This window comes from Chelon labrosus, assembly GCF_963514085.1.
Source record: "Chelon labrosus genome assembly, chromosome: 21".
Lineage (NCBI taxonomy): Eukaryota > Metazoa > Chordata > Actinopteri > Mugiliformes > Mugilidae > Chelon > Chelon labrosus.
This window is the reverse complement of record NC_140354.1, coordinates 22,703,239-22,718,270: the sequence shown is the minus strand read 5'-3', so window position 1 is coordinate 22,718,270 and position 15,032 is coordinate 22,703,239. Positions and strand designations below refer to the sequence as shown.

Here is a 15,032-nt window from a genome sequence, read left to right as displayed (position 1 = left end):
ATTTATCCCTTTTCTGACACTCCAGTCTAAACCCGTTTGCCCCTCCTCCATACCCCTGTAACCACACAAGGTATTCCCCCTGACGCTCCTGCACCGTGCATCGCTTTAGAAAGAAAATGCATTTGGAAAGGTCCATAACTGTTATGTTTTGGCTGAAACATACTGACGTTACAGTCATATAATAAACATGCTTAAATTATAGACTATTAGCTTTCATTTGAACATGAAGGGCAGTGTTTATAAATTGTTCTAGGGTGTAAATACCCTCAATTAAAGCCGAGAGTTTGACCTTTAAATCCATATTCATCACATAATTACAGCTTCAGTATGTTCTGGCAAACAGCTGAAACAATTAAGATCGTGTCAGCATCCAAACCTCTCTGCACACAGCTCTGGTACTTGCATAAAAAAATGTTAGGTTAGCTTCTCGCCTCGAGCAGCTTTTAGATTAAAAGTGGCACGACGCTGCTTCTGGCATGAATCTGCGTTCACTGCAATCAAACTAATTTTGTGCATTTTTGCAATAATGAGAGAGATTATAGATTAGCATGACTCATAGACGTATCATTTATTAGCTTAGCGCAGAGTCTGAGAGTCTAAATCCAGCACCTGTAACTAATTAACATCCTTTTTAATGTGTTCAGAAGCTTCATTACCTTTTATGTGCTGTTATATGTGTGGGACTATTTCAAGACAGAGACTCTATGTTCCTACCAAGAATATCCTGCATGTAAACCCCCCCCCACCCCCTTCAGCTAAATCTCTGATCCTCTACGTCCACTCATATCTAACTCTGCTTTGTTCAGTCCATCCAGGGAAAATGTAGAAGAGAAGAGCTGCCGATGCGGAGAGAAGATGTGATCGTGCCAAACATCACGAATACAAAACACTGAAATACACCAAAAAAAAATAAATAAAATTAAGCTGCAAAACATTTTTTTCTGTGTATGTACTGAAAATAATATATAGTTAAGAGTTATAAAAACTATTCTGTGATGATTTTATTCTTAAAGAATAAAGATAATGTATTAAAGACATCGTCAAAACATGGATGATCTGGCTCCTGTCTTGTTTTTCATTTTCAAGTGTATGAAGCTCATCTTTTACCAGGTAATAGAAAAATGATTTACATACACCGATCAGGCATAACATTATGACCACCTGCCTAATATTGTGCAGGTCTCCCTTGTGGGGACTCATCAGAGAATGGACATGGGCCTTCTGAGGGGAGAATCATCCCGAGGATACTTGATCAGTTTGGGATCTAGTGAATTTGGAGGCCAGGTCAACACCTTGTGCTGTTCTTCATGTTTTTTTGAGTTGTTCCTAAAGCGTTTTAGGGTGCGTGTCCTGCTGGGGATGGCCGCTGCCATCAAGGAGTGTCATTGCTATGGGGTGGGGGTGCCTGGTCTGGTCTAGGTGGGTGGGGGTGCCTGGTCTGGTCTAGGTGGGTGCTACATGTCTAAGTAACATCCACACCAATGAATGCCAGGTCCAGAAGTTTCCCAGCAGAACACTGAACTGTCACAAGATGGTTTAAATGTTATTCACTTCTCCTGTCAGTGGTTTTAATCTTGTGGCTGATCTGGCTGAGACTAATAATCATTTCCGTCTGACTGGGACTAAGATTAAATAAAAGAATCAACACCTAAGAAATAAAAGCAGAAATAATCCTTTTACTAATTAGTTCTCGTCTGAGCTTGAGAAACGTCTTCACATGATTTGATTATGAACTAAAAGGTTGAAGAATGTGTTTATTGAGACAAAACAAGATGTCAACGTGTCACACATTCTTATTTTTTTTTTACTTTAACCCACAATCATAATCTTAATCTATCATCATCTAAGGTAAGTAAATACAGGAATGTTAAAGATATATATATATATAATAATAATAATTATTCAATGGAGTTTACAAAGGATTTAAAAAGCATTAATTCATGATAGAGTGCAAAATCAAGTGTTGGACAGTTGAGTGTTTTACTGGAGTCGTTGCTATAAACAGTATATTTATATTAGTAGAGGAATAAATGTGGTTTGGTCACAGAAACAGCTTCAGTCACCGTCAACCAGACGCGTCTCTGTCCAGGAGGATTTCCAGTGTCATGAGGAGCAAAGAGTCCCAGAGTTTATTCTTTGGTTCCAAAGTTTCTAAAACTCACGAAGCGTCCGCGGGAGGAGAAACGCCGCCGCCTCCTTCTCCTCCTCCTCCTCCTCCTCTTCCCTCCTCCAGGATCTTTCTGACTTGTTCCAGACTCTCAGCCTGACGAATCAACTCCAGCTTCACCTGACGAGGTGAAGAACAGGTCAGTGAGAGGCTGTTACCATGGAGACCAAATACAATAATGTGACCAGACACATGTGTTTACATCGAGGAGGAGGAGGAGAGAGGAGGAAGACGATAAAGGAGCAGGAGAAAGGAGGAAGCAAGAAAAGATGGAAGGGGAGATTAAAAGGTGTACGAGGAAAAGGAAGAAGAGAAAGAGGAGATAGGAGAAGGAGATGGAGGGAGATTTAGAAAGAGGAGGAGATAGAATGAGTTGGAGGAGGAAGGAAAGGGGAGAGAAGAAGGAGGAGGACAGAGAAGAGGAAGAAAGAAATAGGAGGAGGAGGAAGGGGAAGGAAGAAGATTGAGGAGGAGGAGAGGGATAGAGATAAAGAAAGACAGAAGAGAAGATGAGGGATAAAGGTGGAGGAAAGGAAAAAGAGGAGGTGGAGAAGAGAGAAGAAAGATGATAAAGGAGCTGGAGAAAGAAGGGGGTGGAGGAGGAAAGAAGGAAAAGGAAGAGGAGATAAAGGGGAGGAGGAAAATGAATAAGAGGAGGACAGAAAGACATGAAAGAAGAAGGTGGTGGAGGCGAGAGGAGGAGGAGGAGATGGAAGAAGATTACGAATGAGGAGGAGATAGAAAGAGTTGGTGGAGGAAGGAAAGGGGAGAAAAGGAGAAGAGAGAAGGAAGAAAGAAATAGAGGGAGGAGGAAAAGGAAGAAGAGGAGGAGGACGGAGAAGGATATGAAAGAAGAAGTAGAAGGAAGAGGAGATGGAAGAAGATTAAGAAAGAGGAGGAGATAGAAGGAGTTGGAGGAGGAAGAAAAATGGAGGAAAGAAGGAGGAGAAGGGTAGAGATAAAGGAGGCAGGAGGAAGAGGAGACATAAGAGAAGATGAGGAATAAAGGTGGAGGAAAGTGAAGAGGAGGAGGAGGACAAGAGAGAAGAAAGATGATAAAGGAGAAGGAGAAAGAAGGAGATGGAAGAGATAAAGGCGAGGAGGAAAAGGAAGAAGAGGAGGAGTACAGAGAAAGACATGAAAGAAGAAGTAGAAGGAGATATAGGTGAGAAGGAGGGAAAGGGGAGAGAAGGAGGAGGAGAAGAGATAAGAAATAGAAGGAGGAGGGGGAGGAGGAAGAAAGAGAAGAGGAGGAAATGGGTGGAGATCAAAAAAAGGAAGAGGAGATAGGAGGAAGGAGAAGGAGGAGAGGGATAGAGATAAAGAAGAGGCAGAAGAGGAGATGAAGGATAAAGGTGGACGAAAAGGAAGAAGAGGAGGAGGACAGAGAAAGATATGAAAGAAGTAAGAGGAGGAGGAGATAGGAGGAGAAAGAAGATAAAAAAAGAAGAAGAGATAGAAAGAAGAAGTCGAGAGGAGAAAGCTAATAAAGGTCAGTTCTCTACATCTGATCAGTCTGATCTGACTGAGGAGCTTTAATTTGAGTATCAGAGGAGTGTTCAGCTCCTCCTCCTCCTCCTCCTCCTCCTCCTCCTCTGTTTCTCACCTGCAGCGACTGTGAGAGCTGAACGAAGTCTCTCTGGACCGACTGGCTGGTGTCGAGCTGAGAGCGGAGGCTGATCACTTGGCTACGAAGCTCCAGACTCTGTTGGTGAAGAGCTGCCTGACGACGACCAGAGAGAGAGAGAGAGAAGGAGAGACAACAAGTTCATTTAGACCAGAGACTGTAGATAAATATGGACTCACTAACATGGAGGGGGCGGAGCTTATGACACCTATAGCCACCAGGGGGAGCTGTACTTGTCTATGGTTTAGACTCACTTTATCACTGTTCAGGGCCTTGTTTGTGTTCTGTACGTGACACAGCGCCACCCGCAGGGCGTCCATCTCGGTGCGGCAGGCCAGCAGCTCGGCCTGCTTCTGGTCCTTCAGGGCCTGGATCCTCTCCGTCTCCGTCTTCAGGCTGGAGAGCTGCACTGGAAACACGAGACACGACAAAACCTCCATGAAGCGACGGGACGGACGGACGGACGGACGATCAGCGGGCGAACGTTTTAATAAACCAAAGGATGTGATCACTCACCTTCTAAAACTTCTGATGAGGTTCGAGTAGAAACAGGAAGAGAGAAGAAGAAATAAACGGAGTCAGGGACAAGAGAGTCGACAAAGAAAACTTTTTAAACTTATAAAATTATAATAAACTAATCCTCCGACCGTTCTCCTCCCTCCTGGAGTCCAGCTGCTCCCTCAGGTTGACGATCTCGATGCGGAGACGCTCCTCACAGTGCGCCCCCTGCAGGTCAGAGAGGAAACGTGAACGTGGCTCCAACCAGAGATGAGACGTTTCCATGGAGACGGAATCATAAATATGTGTTTACATCAAAACACGACCATCGCTATAAAACTTTACAGATGAGAAGAGGTTCTGATGATGAGGGGCATCACATCTACTGGAAATAGAAGAGAAGAGGAAGAAAGAAGAGGAAGAGGGAAAGGAGAACAAGAATGAGGAGCAGAAGAAAGTGGGTGGAGAAGAAGGAGGAGAAACAGGAGGAAAGGAAGGAGAACAAGAAGAAGAAGAGGGGAACGAGGTGGAGAAGGAGGAGCAGAAGAAAGAGAGGGAGATGAAGGAAGGGGGGGCAAACAAAAGATGAAGGAGGAGAATGAGGAGGAAAAGAAGGAGAAGAAGAATGGAAGGAGGAAGAAGAGGAGAAGGGGAGACTGAGAAGAAGAAAGAGGAAGGAGGAGGAAAGGGTGAGGAGGAGAAGGGGGAGGAAGAAGAGAAGGAGGAGGAGGATTAGGAGAAGCAACAGAAGATGAAGGAGGAGGAGGAAGAGGAGTAGAAGGAGGGAGATGAGGAGGAGGTTAGGAGAGGAAGCAAATGAAAATGAAGGAGGAGAAGGAGGAGGATTGGGAGGAGCAATAGAAGAAGGAGGAGAAGGATGAAGAGGAGTAGGAGGGCGAAGAAGAGAGGGAGGAGGAGGAGGATTAGAAGGAGAAGCAATAGAAGATGAAGGAGGAGGTGGAAAAGAAGAAGAGGAGAAGAAGGCGGAGGAAGGAGGAGTAAGAGGAAGAGGGGACGAGGACAAGAATGTGGTGATGAAGAAAGAGGGGAGATGAAGGAGAAGAACGAGGAAGAGAAAGAGGAAGAAGAGGAGACAGAAGATGAAGAATGAGAAGGAGGAGGAGGCGAATAAGTGGGTGGAGAAGAAGAAGGAGGAGAAACAGGAGGAAAGGAAGGAGAAGAAGAAGAAGAAGGTGGAGGAGGAGGTAGAAGATGAAGAAAAATAAAGAAGAAAAAGAGGGAAATGGGAGAAGGATGAAGAAGAGGAGGATGATGAGGATGAAGGGAGGAAGAGGGAGATGAACGAAGCGGAGGCGAAAAAGAAGAAGGGGGAAAAGGAGAAGAAGAAAAAGGAAGGATGAGAAAGAGGAAAGGAGGAGAAAGGGAGAAAATAGGGAAGAGGAAGAAGAGGAAGAGGAAGAAGAGGAAGAAGGAGGATCCAGATCAGTGATGAGTCCTGAACATGAACCACTTTCCTTATTTCCAGTCGTCTTAGAAACTCTTCTCACAGAGGAAGTTTAAACCGAGCAACAAGCCTCTGATAAGTTTCTGTTCTCCTTCAGAAGAGAAAGTTAAAAACCACAGTAATAAATATGATGTTAGAATAAAGGAGAACCAGTACATGAAGCGTGGAGGTGAAGGAGGAGCTGTAGTCGGGAACATCCTCCACCTCCTCCCCCTCTGGCGTCTTCTGTCCTTTCAGCCTGGACAGCTGACTGGACATCTTCTTCTGAAACAGGGACAACTCTGCCTGGACGACAACAGACACATGTCAACACCAGGTCGTGATAAACGTAATATTGGCTCATTTGTCCCTGTGGGCAATCAAGCATTTAACACGTAGCCTGTGTGACAGATAACAGTTTAGTTGGCGCTCACTCACCAGCTGGCTCTCCACTGCATTCTGAGATTGGCTAAAAGATTTCTGTACGTCCTGGAGGAGAGCCTCTGACGTCTGGACCTGAGACTGCAGCGTCGACACCTGAACACAGATAAACACGTTAACACCAGGACTCAGTGTCGCTACTGAAGTCAATCTAATGTCGTCACTGGTTTTTAGAGATCTGTGGTGTCTCCACAGTCCCTCTATAGTTTCTCGTCTTTCACGCGTCTTTGCTTTTGTCCAGCTCTTTCTTATTCAATCCGAATAGTTTATGAATCGGTGTCGATTTCTTTAAGTCTGCACATGACACTCAGAGCGGTGCAGGTGTAGCCCAGAGCAGCCAGACTCGGTTCTTATCAGAGTCTGGTAACTCTCCATCTGCTGAGTTTCATCTGATGCAGAGAAAGGCCCGGAGCAGAATCAGTTCCCCACAGAGACTTATTTTTCATGGCTCAAAGACAAAAAACAAATTAAATGTAACACCCAGCTCCAACAGAAACCATAAATCACAGAGCTTATAATAAATATTCACTCTCTTTTGATGTTTTTTCCTGCTTTTATAAATCAAACAGCCGGGGGAAGTCACGCTGGTTCCAGACAAGGGAATACCAAGAATGCCAGCACAGATAAAAAACGCTGAAAACTTGCCATTTCCTGCATGCCTGCATGAAATCTTTCTGCGATGCAGCAAACTTCCTGGTTAGTGCGTTAACTCACCTGTTTCTGCGTTTGCTTGGTCTGCGTGTCCAGCTCCGTCTCCAGCTCCTCCTTCTCAGCCTGCAGCCGACTCACTTCCCCTCGCAGATCTGACACCTGCACGACACAGAAAGCTGCGGGTTCATCTCAGCGAGAAGTCTTTAAAAAAAATAGCTAAAGTAGCTGTAAGGAAACTAGTTTCAGATGTGGACCTGAGCATTCAGCGCGTCCCAGTCGCCGTGCGTGACCAGTCGGTGTCCAGGCGGCGGCAGGTAAATGGCTTCGGGAACCAAAGTCCCCGTTGAGACCAGCGAGTCCGTGTCTTCCTGAGCGCGTTTTCTGGGCATAGAGGGCGTGTCCATGGAAAAGGAGGACAGCGAGGCCGAGTCGCAGTTGCGTAGTGAAAAATACCCTTCTGTCGTCAGAGCGGCTCCCTCGCCCTCCGCCAGCGCCTCCAGCTCCGCCGGTTGGCTGTTGGCCCTGTCCGTCAGCGCCTCGTCCTCCGCCAGGCTGCCGAGGATCGACGTCGGGGATTCGTTTCTGGAGACCTCCTCAGTCCTGCCCTTCCTTCCACTGATCTAACGGAGGAAACAGAAAGTGGAACCGAGTCCAAAACACTTGGAAACCGTTTATTAGAAAGATTTGAAGTTGCAGACTGACCGCGTTCTGTCCACCGGCTCTCCTCCACTCCACGGGTTGAGACTGCAGGACCGCTATCCTGGCCTCGTACTGCGCCGCCGTCTCTGAAAAACAGTCGGTTTAAAATAGAGTTTCAAACTTTGATGAAAGAGTTTCTAATTGCACAGTTTGTTTCCGCAAAGTTGAACAAAAGACGAGCTAAAATCCCACTTTACTGTTTCCTAAAACTCTCTGTAATTCTTATTTAGATGTCATGAGTGAATTATCTTTATATTTAATTATGTTAAGCTCTACCCAACTCGCCAAGGACAGTCACTTCACAACAAAAAGAGCATGGGTTAGTTTGCAAAAAGACCCAAGTCTGTAAAATTAGACCCCGTGCACGTGTCAATACAAACACCGACCTCTGAGCGCCTCCTGCAGAGACTGGATCTCTTGATCATATTGTTTCTGCAGCTCTGCCATTTCCTCCTGCTTGCTCAGCTCGCAGATCGTCGCCATGCCCTGCCAGTGCTCCACCTGAGCTCGGCACTCGGCTAGCTCGGCCTGCAGGCTCGCCTCTGAAAGCGACAGAACGCTGGTCAAGATAAGATGCTTGCACTTTAAAGTTCAAGGGCGTTTGCACTGGGAATTTCTCGTGACTTCAAATAAACAGACAAACTAAACAGTAATTGTTGCATGGGGAAAACATTTAAATGTTTTCCACAAACACCCGACTGAGGATCTGAAAATGAAGCGAAGACGAAGAAGAGGAAAAGAAAACGATGTTAAAGTGCTTCCAGCTGACTATGAAGAATAAGTGTAGACGATATGAAAACTAACCAAACTGCAGGTTTTGCTGGTCAAAGAAGAAAACCAAAACCAAAAGCAAAACTGTGGCTCGGCCTGTCACGTAATAAGACGATTATCCTGTCTTGCTTTTTGAGTGTTTGTCAAGAAACATAACCTGCTGTTTACACTGCACGGTTCACAGAGAGATTAACATATAATACAAACACACACGAGCACTCGTCATTTGTAGACGTTCAGTATATCCCAAACTTATTCCTGATCCACGACTGATTAGTTTCATTACTGGTTCTTTCCTTTAAACTAACCGACATCTTCAACCTGCTTCATTTTGAAGCTAAACTGATTTATTTTTTTATAATTTATTTCCTGTTATTTGAGATGATGTGAGCTAACACATCTCTGAATACAGTCAACGTGTGTTAGCTGACAAGTCTGGAAACATTTTCAAGGCAAAAAAGAGCTAAATTTGTTGGACTTAAGTCTCGTTAGAGCGTTTAAAGATAAATACATTTACTCAGGAGCTGCATTTAAGGACACATTATATTTATTCACCATTAAATTTAAGGGGAAACATGTTTTAAACCTATAAATAAAAACAATCTGCTACAGATTTAACCACCAAACTGTGTGAAAGGTTTCTTTTAAATGTTGTTTACATTTTTATTCTCAGTAATAATATTCAGAAGCGTGAACGAAGTGAATTATGGGTAATTTAATAAAGTTTTAATTAAACTTTTAATGCATGACTTTTAATTGTGTGTCAATGTAGCAGCTTAATACTGTTATAAAAGATAAAAAGGTGAATTATAAAATAGTGAAATGAGAGTTGATTTAAAATTAAACTTTTAAAACTTTGAGCACAATTAAGCTACGGTTGGAATGTTAGCTAGCGGCTAACAGCGGCTAGCATCGACAGTTACTTTCTACAGTAAACGATGCTAACAGGCCGTTTAACGGTCACATGTCTCACTGAACACCAACAAATGGTTAATAATTACTCAAATTCAAGCTGTAAAGCGGTCACAGTGAGCAGTGAAGCGGATTAAAGTTTGACGCCCCGGTTTTCTTTACCCGCGTCTCCATTCTTGGAGCTCATCTTCTCGTCTGACAGCTCCATCCATCAGAGGCACCTCGCCGCCTGACGAGAGGGGAACGCCGCCCGCAGAAGTCGGACAAAATCCTTCGGTTCCACTTTTCTTACAAACTCCAGGACTTTGGTGTGAAAGTTACCAACTTCAGGAAACAAGTCACCCCGGTCTAAAGCCTACGGAAACACGTCAACGTCCTTCCTGTAAATGCCTGTCGGTCGCTCCCACTCTCCCCGTTCGCCTTGAGCGCCGTGGACATTCAAAGCGTCCTCACCGACTTCCGGTGGAGAGGAGCGGCTCGGGAAACAGCGACACCTGGCGGCCACTAGCGGGTACTGCACCAGAGTGCGGCAACATAAATATACGTTTATGCAGCTTTTATGTTTAGTTTTAACTTAAACTCAGAGAGGATTTACAAAGCAGACCGATTAGCCTATATACTATATTTATATAATTTATTTATTTTTTTTATATATTTTTATTTTTTAGTTGGCTGCACCAACATCTGGCTTAAAAACATCAACTTTAGAGGATCTAAACAAGCCAGTTATATTAGAGACTTTATTCCCTGGTAAATCACCTGCTATTCACTTCATACAGTGTAATTCTTCTGCTGAGATTTGAACCAAAACTCCTCAAAGCCACTGCCTATACATGACTAATAATAATCATAATAATAATGATGAACATTAAAACCAGAGAGACAAACGTCAGGTATGTCGTGAACTTTTATTTAGTAGTACACCAGAAAAAGAACTGAACAGTGGAGCGTTGCAAGCAGTGAATGAAAACCATGATATAGGTCACTGGGAGAAACTGAACAATTTAATTCAAGTAATTCAAGCACCGTCTTCATAGCCCTCCTCCTCCTCGTCGAACTCTCCATCCTCCGCCGTCGTGGCGTCCTGGTACTGCTGGTACTCGGACACCAGGTCATTCATGTTGCTCTCTGCCTCGGTGAACTCCATCTCGTCCATGCCCTCGCCGGTGTACCAGTGGAGGAAGGCCTTGCGCCTGAACATGGCTGTAAACTGCTGGGAGATCCGCTTGAACAGCTCCTGGATGGCCGTGCTGTTGCCGATGAAGGTGGCGGCCATCTTGAGGCCTCGGGGGGCGATGTCGCACACGGCCGTCTTGATGTTGTTGGGGATCCACTCGACGAAGTAGCTGCTGTTCTTGTTCTGCACGTTCAGCATCTGCTCGTCCACCTCCTTCATGGACATGCGGCCGCGGAAGATGGCTGCCACCGTCAGGTAGCGTCCGTGGCGAGGGTCGCAGGCGGCCATCATGTTCTTGGACTCAAACATCTGCTGGGTGAGCTCTGGCACGGTGAGCGACCTGTACTGCTGGCTGCCTCTGCTTGTGAGAGGAGCAAAGCCGAGCATGAAGAAGTGCAGACGAGGGAACGGCACCATGTTTACGGCCAGCTTACGCAGGTCAGCGTTGAGCTGCCCGGGGAACCTGAGGCAGGTGGTGACGCCGCTCATGGTGGCGGAGACCAAGTGGTTGAGGTCGCCGTAAGAGGGGGTAGGGAGTTTAAGGGTGCGGAAGCAGATGTCATAAAGAGCCTCATTGTCGATGCAAAAGGTCTCATCTGTGTTCTCTACAAGCTGATGGACTGATAGCGTGGCGTTGTAGGGCTCGACGACGGTGTCCGATACTTTAGGGGAAGGCACCACGCTGAAGGTGTTCATGATGCGGTCGGGATACTCTTCGCGGATCTTGCTGATGAGCAGGGTGCCCATGCCGGAGCCTGTGCCGCCGCCGAGGGAATGTGCGAGCTGGAAGCCCTGCAGGCAGTCGCAGTTCTCCGCCTCCTTCCTCACCACATCCAGGACAGAGTCCACCAGCTCTGCTCCCTCCGTGTAGTGACCCTTGGCCCAGTTGTTGCCGGCGCCGTTCTGGCCTGGAAAACAAGAATCGGCTTGTTATAGTGCTGAGCATTACACACAAACTTCAACATGTAAATAAATAAATTAACTCACCGAAAACAAAGTTGTCTGGCCTGAAGATCTGGCCATAAGGTCCGGACCTCAGGGAGTCCATGGTGCCTGGCTCCAGATCCACGAGGACGGCACGGGGCACATATTTACCAGCTACAAAAACCAGAGAAGATGTGATGAGCCCACGGTTTGAATATGCCTCCATGACCTGGTGACAGGCCCGGGTATCAAACATACGGCCTGTGGGCCATAAAGGGACCCGCCAGAGGGTCTAATCTGCCCCCCAGTATTTTCAATTAAAGTAATTCCTATTCCTAATTTGCCCACTGTTTTTTGTGGACAGAACACAACACAGAATAATTTATTAAATGTAAACATTCTACTAATTTACTTGTTCTTCTTTGCGGTAAAACAAATGGCAATAGTCTGGAGTTGTTGTTACTTATAGCCCAAATTGGGCTGCATGTGGCCCCCAAGCTAATTTGTTAGCGGTTGTTAGCCTAGCCACAGTAGAAGCTAGTTCACTGTGCACTAACTGTGCGTCTGGCTACCGTGGCTAAGCTAAAAGCAGCCTAATAGCCTCCTAGCTTGAGGGGCGTGGCATACACCGCGGCATGGTATAAGCCACTTTCCGACCTCAGTGCTACTTTAACCCACCTGCGGCTTCGCTGTAGTAGACGTTGATCCTCTCCAGCTGCAGGTGACTGTCACCATGGTAGGTACCAGTTGGGTCAATACCATGCTCATCACTGATCACCTCCCAGAACTGTAGAAGAAAAAAAACAACAACAACTTATTACTTGTACTTATTAACGTCTAAAGACCTAATTTCCCGCCATGCAGCCACTGGACACGCGTGTATCCTGACCCCCTGTAGGCTGTGACGGGTTATGAGTTTGAAAATCCGTCCTAACCGAGACAAATATCATTTCAATAGTCTTGAGTGGAAAGGAAATGCCAAAGCACATTAACTCCCTACTAGGAAAATGAATCAAATATATATATATATATATAGATTAACTACCAAGAAGAATTTACCAAAGACAAGTCCAAACTGGAACTAGTAAGGATAGTCGTGTACAATTACACTTTGTGGAGAAGCTACTCTGATTCTCAGCTGGTTCATAGGATCCCAAAACTGGACGCACAGGTGCAGCGCTCCTCATCCCGCAGAGTAAGGCAGCTGTTAAAGAGACCAACAGACCATTTGTCAGTTTATTCTGTGAAGTTGTTAGGAATACCTTCAGCACTGCAATGAGTGTTAAGAGAACAACCAGCACAGTGTAACGGCCTTCCGACTGGTCCGCTCACAGCCAATCAGGGGCCTCCAACCGCTGCTAAAGTCCCGACTTCCTGTGTTACTGACGCCAAGTTAGACGGACAACGGCAATACAAGTAATTCAGTTTAATTCACCATCAATTTACTTAGAGATATGTTAATGTTGTCATTGCTTCCAGAAACTGTTGTGATGTTTTGGAGCTCCCTCACACATGGATGGAAATTTGCTGAAACAATATGAAGGAAAAAAAACAATATCTATCCGACAATTATCTAAATCAATATCGGATTGGATCACAGGTTTTAATGTTTCAGTTGTATAGCAATGCCAACATTGGCAGACATTGGAAAATGCGTTTTGTTTCCCCCCCCCAGTCTAGAACCAGCCCGACTCCAGAGACATAGAAGTGGGAAAACATCCAAGGAAGAGGGAATATTTATCGTAGGCACTGTATATTATGGTTTCTGGTAGGGCTGGGCGGCATATCGAATTATTTTTTGTCTTTAAAGACATATGAAAAATGCCTAAATGAAAAATAATCAATGGAAAGTTGTTCTGCAGTTGTAACCGATTGCTGGACCAACCAAACCGTTTGGGCGGTGCTTTATGCGACAATGGACAGAAGAGGAACAGTAGTCATCCTCCTCCTTCTGAGCACCTGGTCATTTGTTGTACCCAAACTTGTCGACCTTATTATTACGAGTTTTATTGCTAATTAAATCCACAGAAACAAACACTGCAATTTTTTTGTCCCACCTAGCAACAGCAACACAGGAAGTCAGAGATTGACAAAGGGTAGGAGACGTTTTAATTGGTGGTCAGAAGACCAATCAGACGGCCAACAAAGGGTCAATTTCTCCTCATAGCTCTTAAGCATTGAATCTTGAAAGTCATCATGCAGACAGGACATCTTGTTAGAAATATTTCATCAGCTGTAACAGAGCGGCTGCCCTCTGGGTTCCTGCCCAGACGGACATCAGGAGAACTGGAGACGTAGATTTATTACCCGAGGTACCACTGCACGCAATAAATATAAAAAAAAGATTCTTTAATGTCGCCCTGCAGCTCAATAAAAAGGAACACACGAAGCATTTCAGGACATTCGGCGAAATGGGGACAAAATACAAAACAGTCAGCAGGAAAAATGCAGGGCAGGAACCTGAGGCAAGAAATAACTCAACCGTATTATTTATAAAAAATAAAAAAATAAAATAAAATAAAAAGGAAAGGCAAGGTAAACATCCAACCAGAAAAAGCCCAACTTGTAAAAGACATAGCAAACGTATGTTAAAACACGAGTGAAGGCTAAAAGCTTCTTTTTCTAAATACTTAAAAAGAGAGTGATACAGGAAATCCATTTTCTGATTTGCGCATACATGTTAACGCCCTGTAGGTGGCGGTAATGCGCCTGGAGGCAGGGTGCCAACTGTCAAATAAGCCACGAAGAAGAAAAAAAAAAAAAGGACGTAGCTGGAATTAATCCTTCTAATTAATTATTTTTTCGCATTGCAGTGTTAAAACGACGGTGTTATTGATTTAACTTCTCGATTAGCTTAAGATTGATATTTAAATTTTTTTAGCGCTAAAAAAAAAAAATGCGCCAGTAAAAATTGTGCAACGCATTAAAATGGTTTAAAAGGATTCATTCGATTATCCGTCGACATTTTAAGGTTATAAAGACATCCCATGATGAGATTACTTTAAGTTTGAACATTAGGGATGAGATTATATTTCGTATGACACGGTATAAGAAAGAAAAAAACACGGTGTGGTCTCTGGTACAACACGAGCACAAATCACGGGTTGTAGAGGTAAAAGACACGATATTTCCAAATCACATTACAAATTTATTTAGCAATAGACTTTACTAACCTTAGCACCAATTTGATTCCCGCATTGGCCAGCTTGAAGATGAACTATTTCTCTCATATTTACTGATGGTTAAAAACCTGCTTCGACAAGATGACTCCGGCTCTCTGGAACTGCGTAACCGCGGATCAGCTCCTTCCGTTATCCTAAAATAGGACCCGCCTCTTTACTCAGCTCGTACGTCTATTGGCTAATACGCGCAGGCAATGATGACGTATTCCAATACTCTTCTGCTATTGGTCCAATCCACCTGTCAATCACTTCAATTTCAAACAGCGCCATAGAAAAATGGCCGAATACTTCGTTGCACCAAATACAAAATAATAATATTTCGCAGTCATTATGTGTCCTCTTGAGTTAAACAATAGTCAGAATACGATGTTAGGTCATAAATAATTATTTTTAAAGAATATAATTTAGATTAAAGATTATGGGTGTGCCCTTTGTTTAATCTCTTGTTCCGTACTCCAGACCAGCTGGTGGCGGTAATGCACCTATAAAATGGTTTGTCATCCGCTTTTAAATATAAAAAAATAATAATAAAAAATAAA

General features: G+C 44.4%; 2 protein-coding genes across 3 annotated transcripts; both read right to left on the bottom strand.

Moving 5' to 3' along the window:
* Window positions 1-1,675: 1,675 nt before the first annotated feature.
* On the bottom strand, window positions 1,676-9,816 carry rabep2 (rabaptin, RAB GTPase binding effector protein 2). The gene is made up of 12 exons (XM_084570516.1): window positions 9,373-9,816; window positions 7,914-8,069; window positions 7,531-7,613; window positions 7,083-7,448; window positions 6,892-6,987; window positions 6,175-6,273; window positions 5,914-6,042; window positions 4,442-4,520; window positions 4,311-4,322; window positions 4,049-4,203; window positions 3,774-3,890; window positions 1,676-2,287 (listed from the first exon to the last, which is right to left on the bottom strand). Exons 1-12 carry the CDS (start codon window positions 9,416-9,418, stop codon window positions 2,159-2,161), a joined length of 1,467 nt encoding a protein of 488 aa, XP_084426642.1. The 5' UTR covers window positions 9,419-9,816; the 3' UTR covers window positions 1,676-2,158.
* A 283-nt stretch (window positions 9,817-10,099) lies between these two features.
* Window positions 10,100-14,599, bottom strand: LOC311506530 (tubulin beta chain-like). Of its 2 annotated transcripts, XM_084570519.1 has the most exons (5): window positions 14,485-14,595; window positions 12,371-12,515; window positions 11,990-12,098; window positions 11,375-11,485; window positions 10,100-11,295 (listed from the first exon to the last, which is right to left on the bottom strand). In XM_084570519.1, exons 4-5 carry the CDS (start codon window positions 11,433-11,435, stop codon window positions 10,229-10,231), a joined length of 1,128 nt encoding a protein of 375 aa, XP_084426645.1. In that variant the 5' UTR covers window positions 11,436-11,485; window positions 11,990-12,098; window positions 12,371-12,515; window positions 14,485-14,595; the 3' UTR covers window positions 10,100-10,228. The 2 variants fall into 2 exon arrangements, with proteins under 2 accessions (XP_084426645.1, XP_084426644.1); XM_084570518.1 differs by lacking the exon at window positions 12,371-12,515 and having other exon boundaries at window positions 14,485-14,599.
* Window positions 14,600-15,032: the final 433 nt, after the last annotated feature.

What these genes read in the sequence shown, in the direction of transcription:
- rabep2 (XM_084570516.1), bottom strand. Translation starts at nt 9,418, where the DNA reads ATGGAGCTGTCAGACGAGAAGATGAGCTCCAAGAATGGAGACGCGG. An exon ending in CTCCAAGAATGGAGACGCGG is followed by an intron (nt 8,070 to 9,372) that starts GTAAAGAAAACC and finishes TGTCGCTTTCAG; the next exon opens with AGGCGAGCCTGCAGGCCGAG. An exon ending in GAGCCGGTGGACAGAACGCG is followed by an intron (nt 7,449 to 7,530) that starts GTCAGTCTGCAA and finishes TTCCTCCGTTAG; the next exon opens with ATCAGTGGAAGGAAGGGCAG.
- LOC311506530 (XM_084570518.1), bottom strand. Translation starts at nt 14,541, where the DNA reads ATGAGAGAAATAGTTCATCTTCAAGCTGGCCAATGCGGGAATCAAATT. An exon ending in GGAATCAAATTGGTGCTAAG is followed by an intron (nt 12,099 to 14,484) that starts GTTAGTAAAGTC and finishes TTTCTTCTACAG; the next exon opens with TTCTGGGAGGTGATCAGTGA. An exon ending in CTACTACAGCGAAGCCGCAG is followed by an intron (nt 11,486 to 11,989) that starts GTGGGTTAAAGT and finishes TGGTTTTTGTAG; the next exon opens with CTGGTAAATATGTGCCCCGT.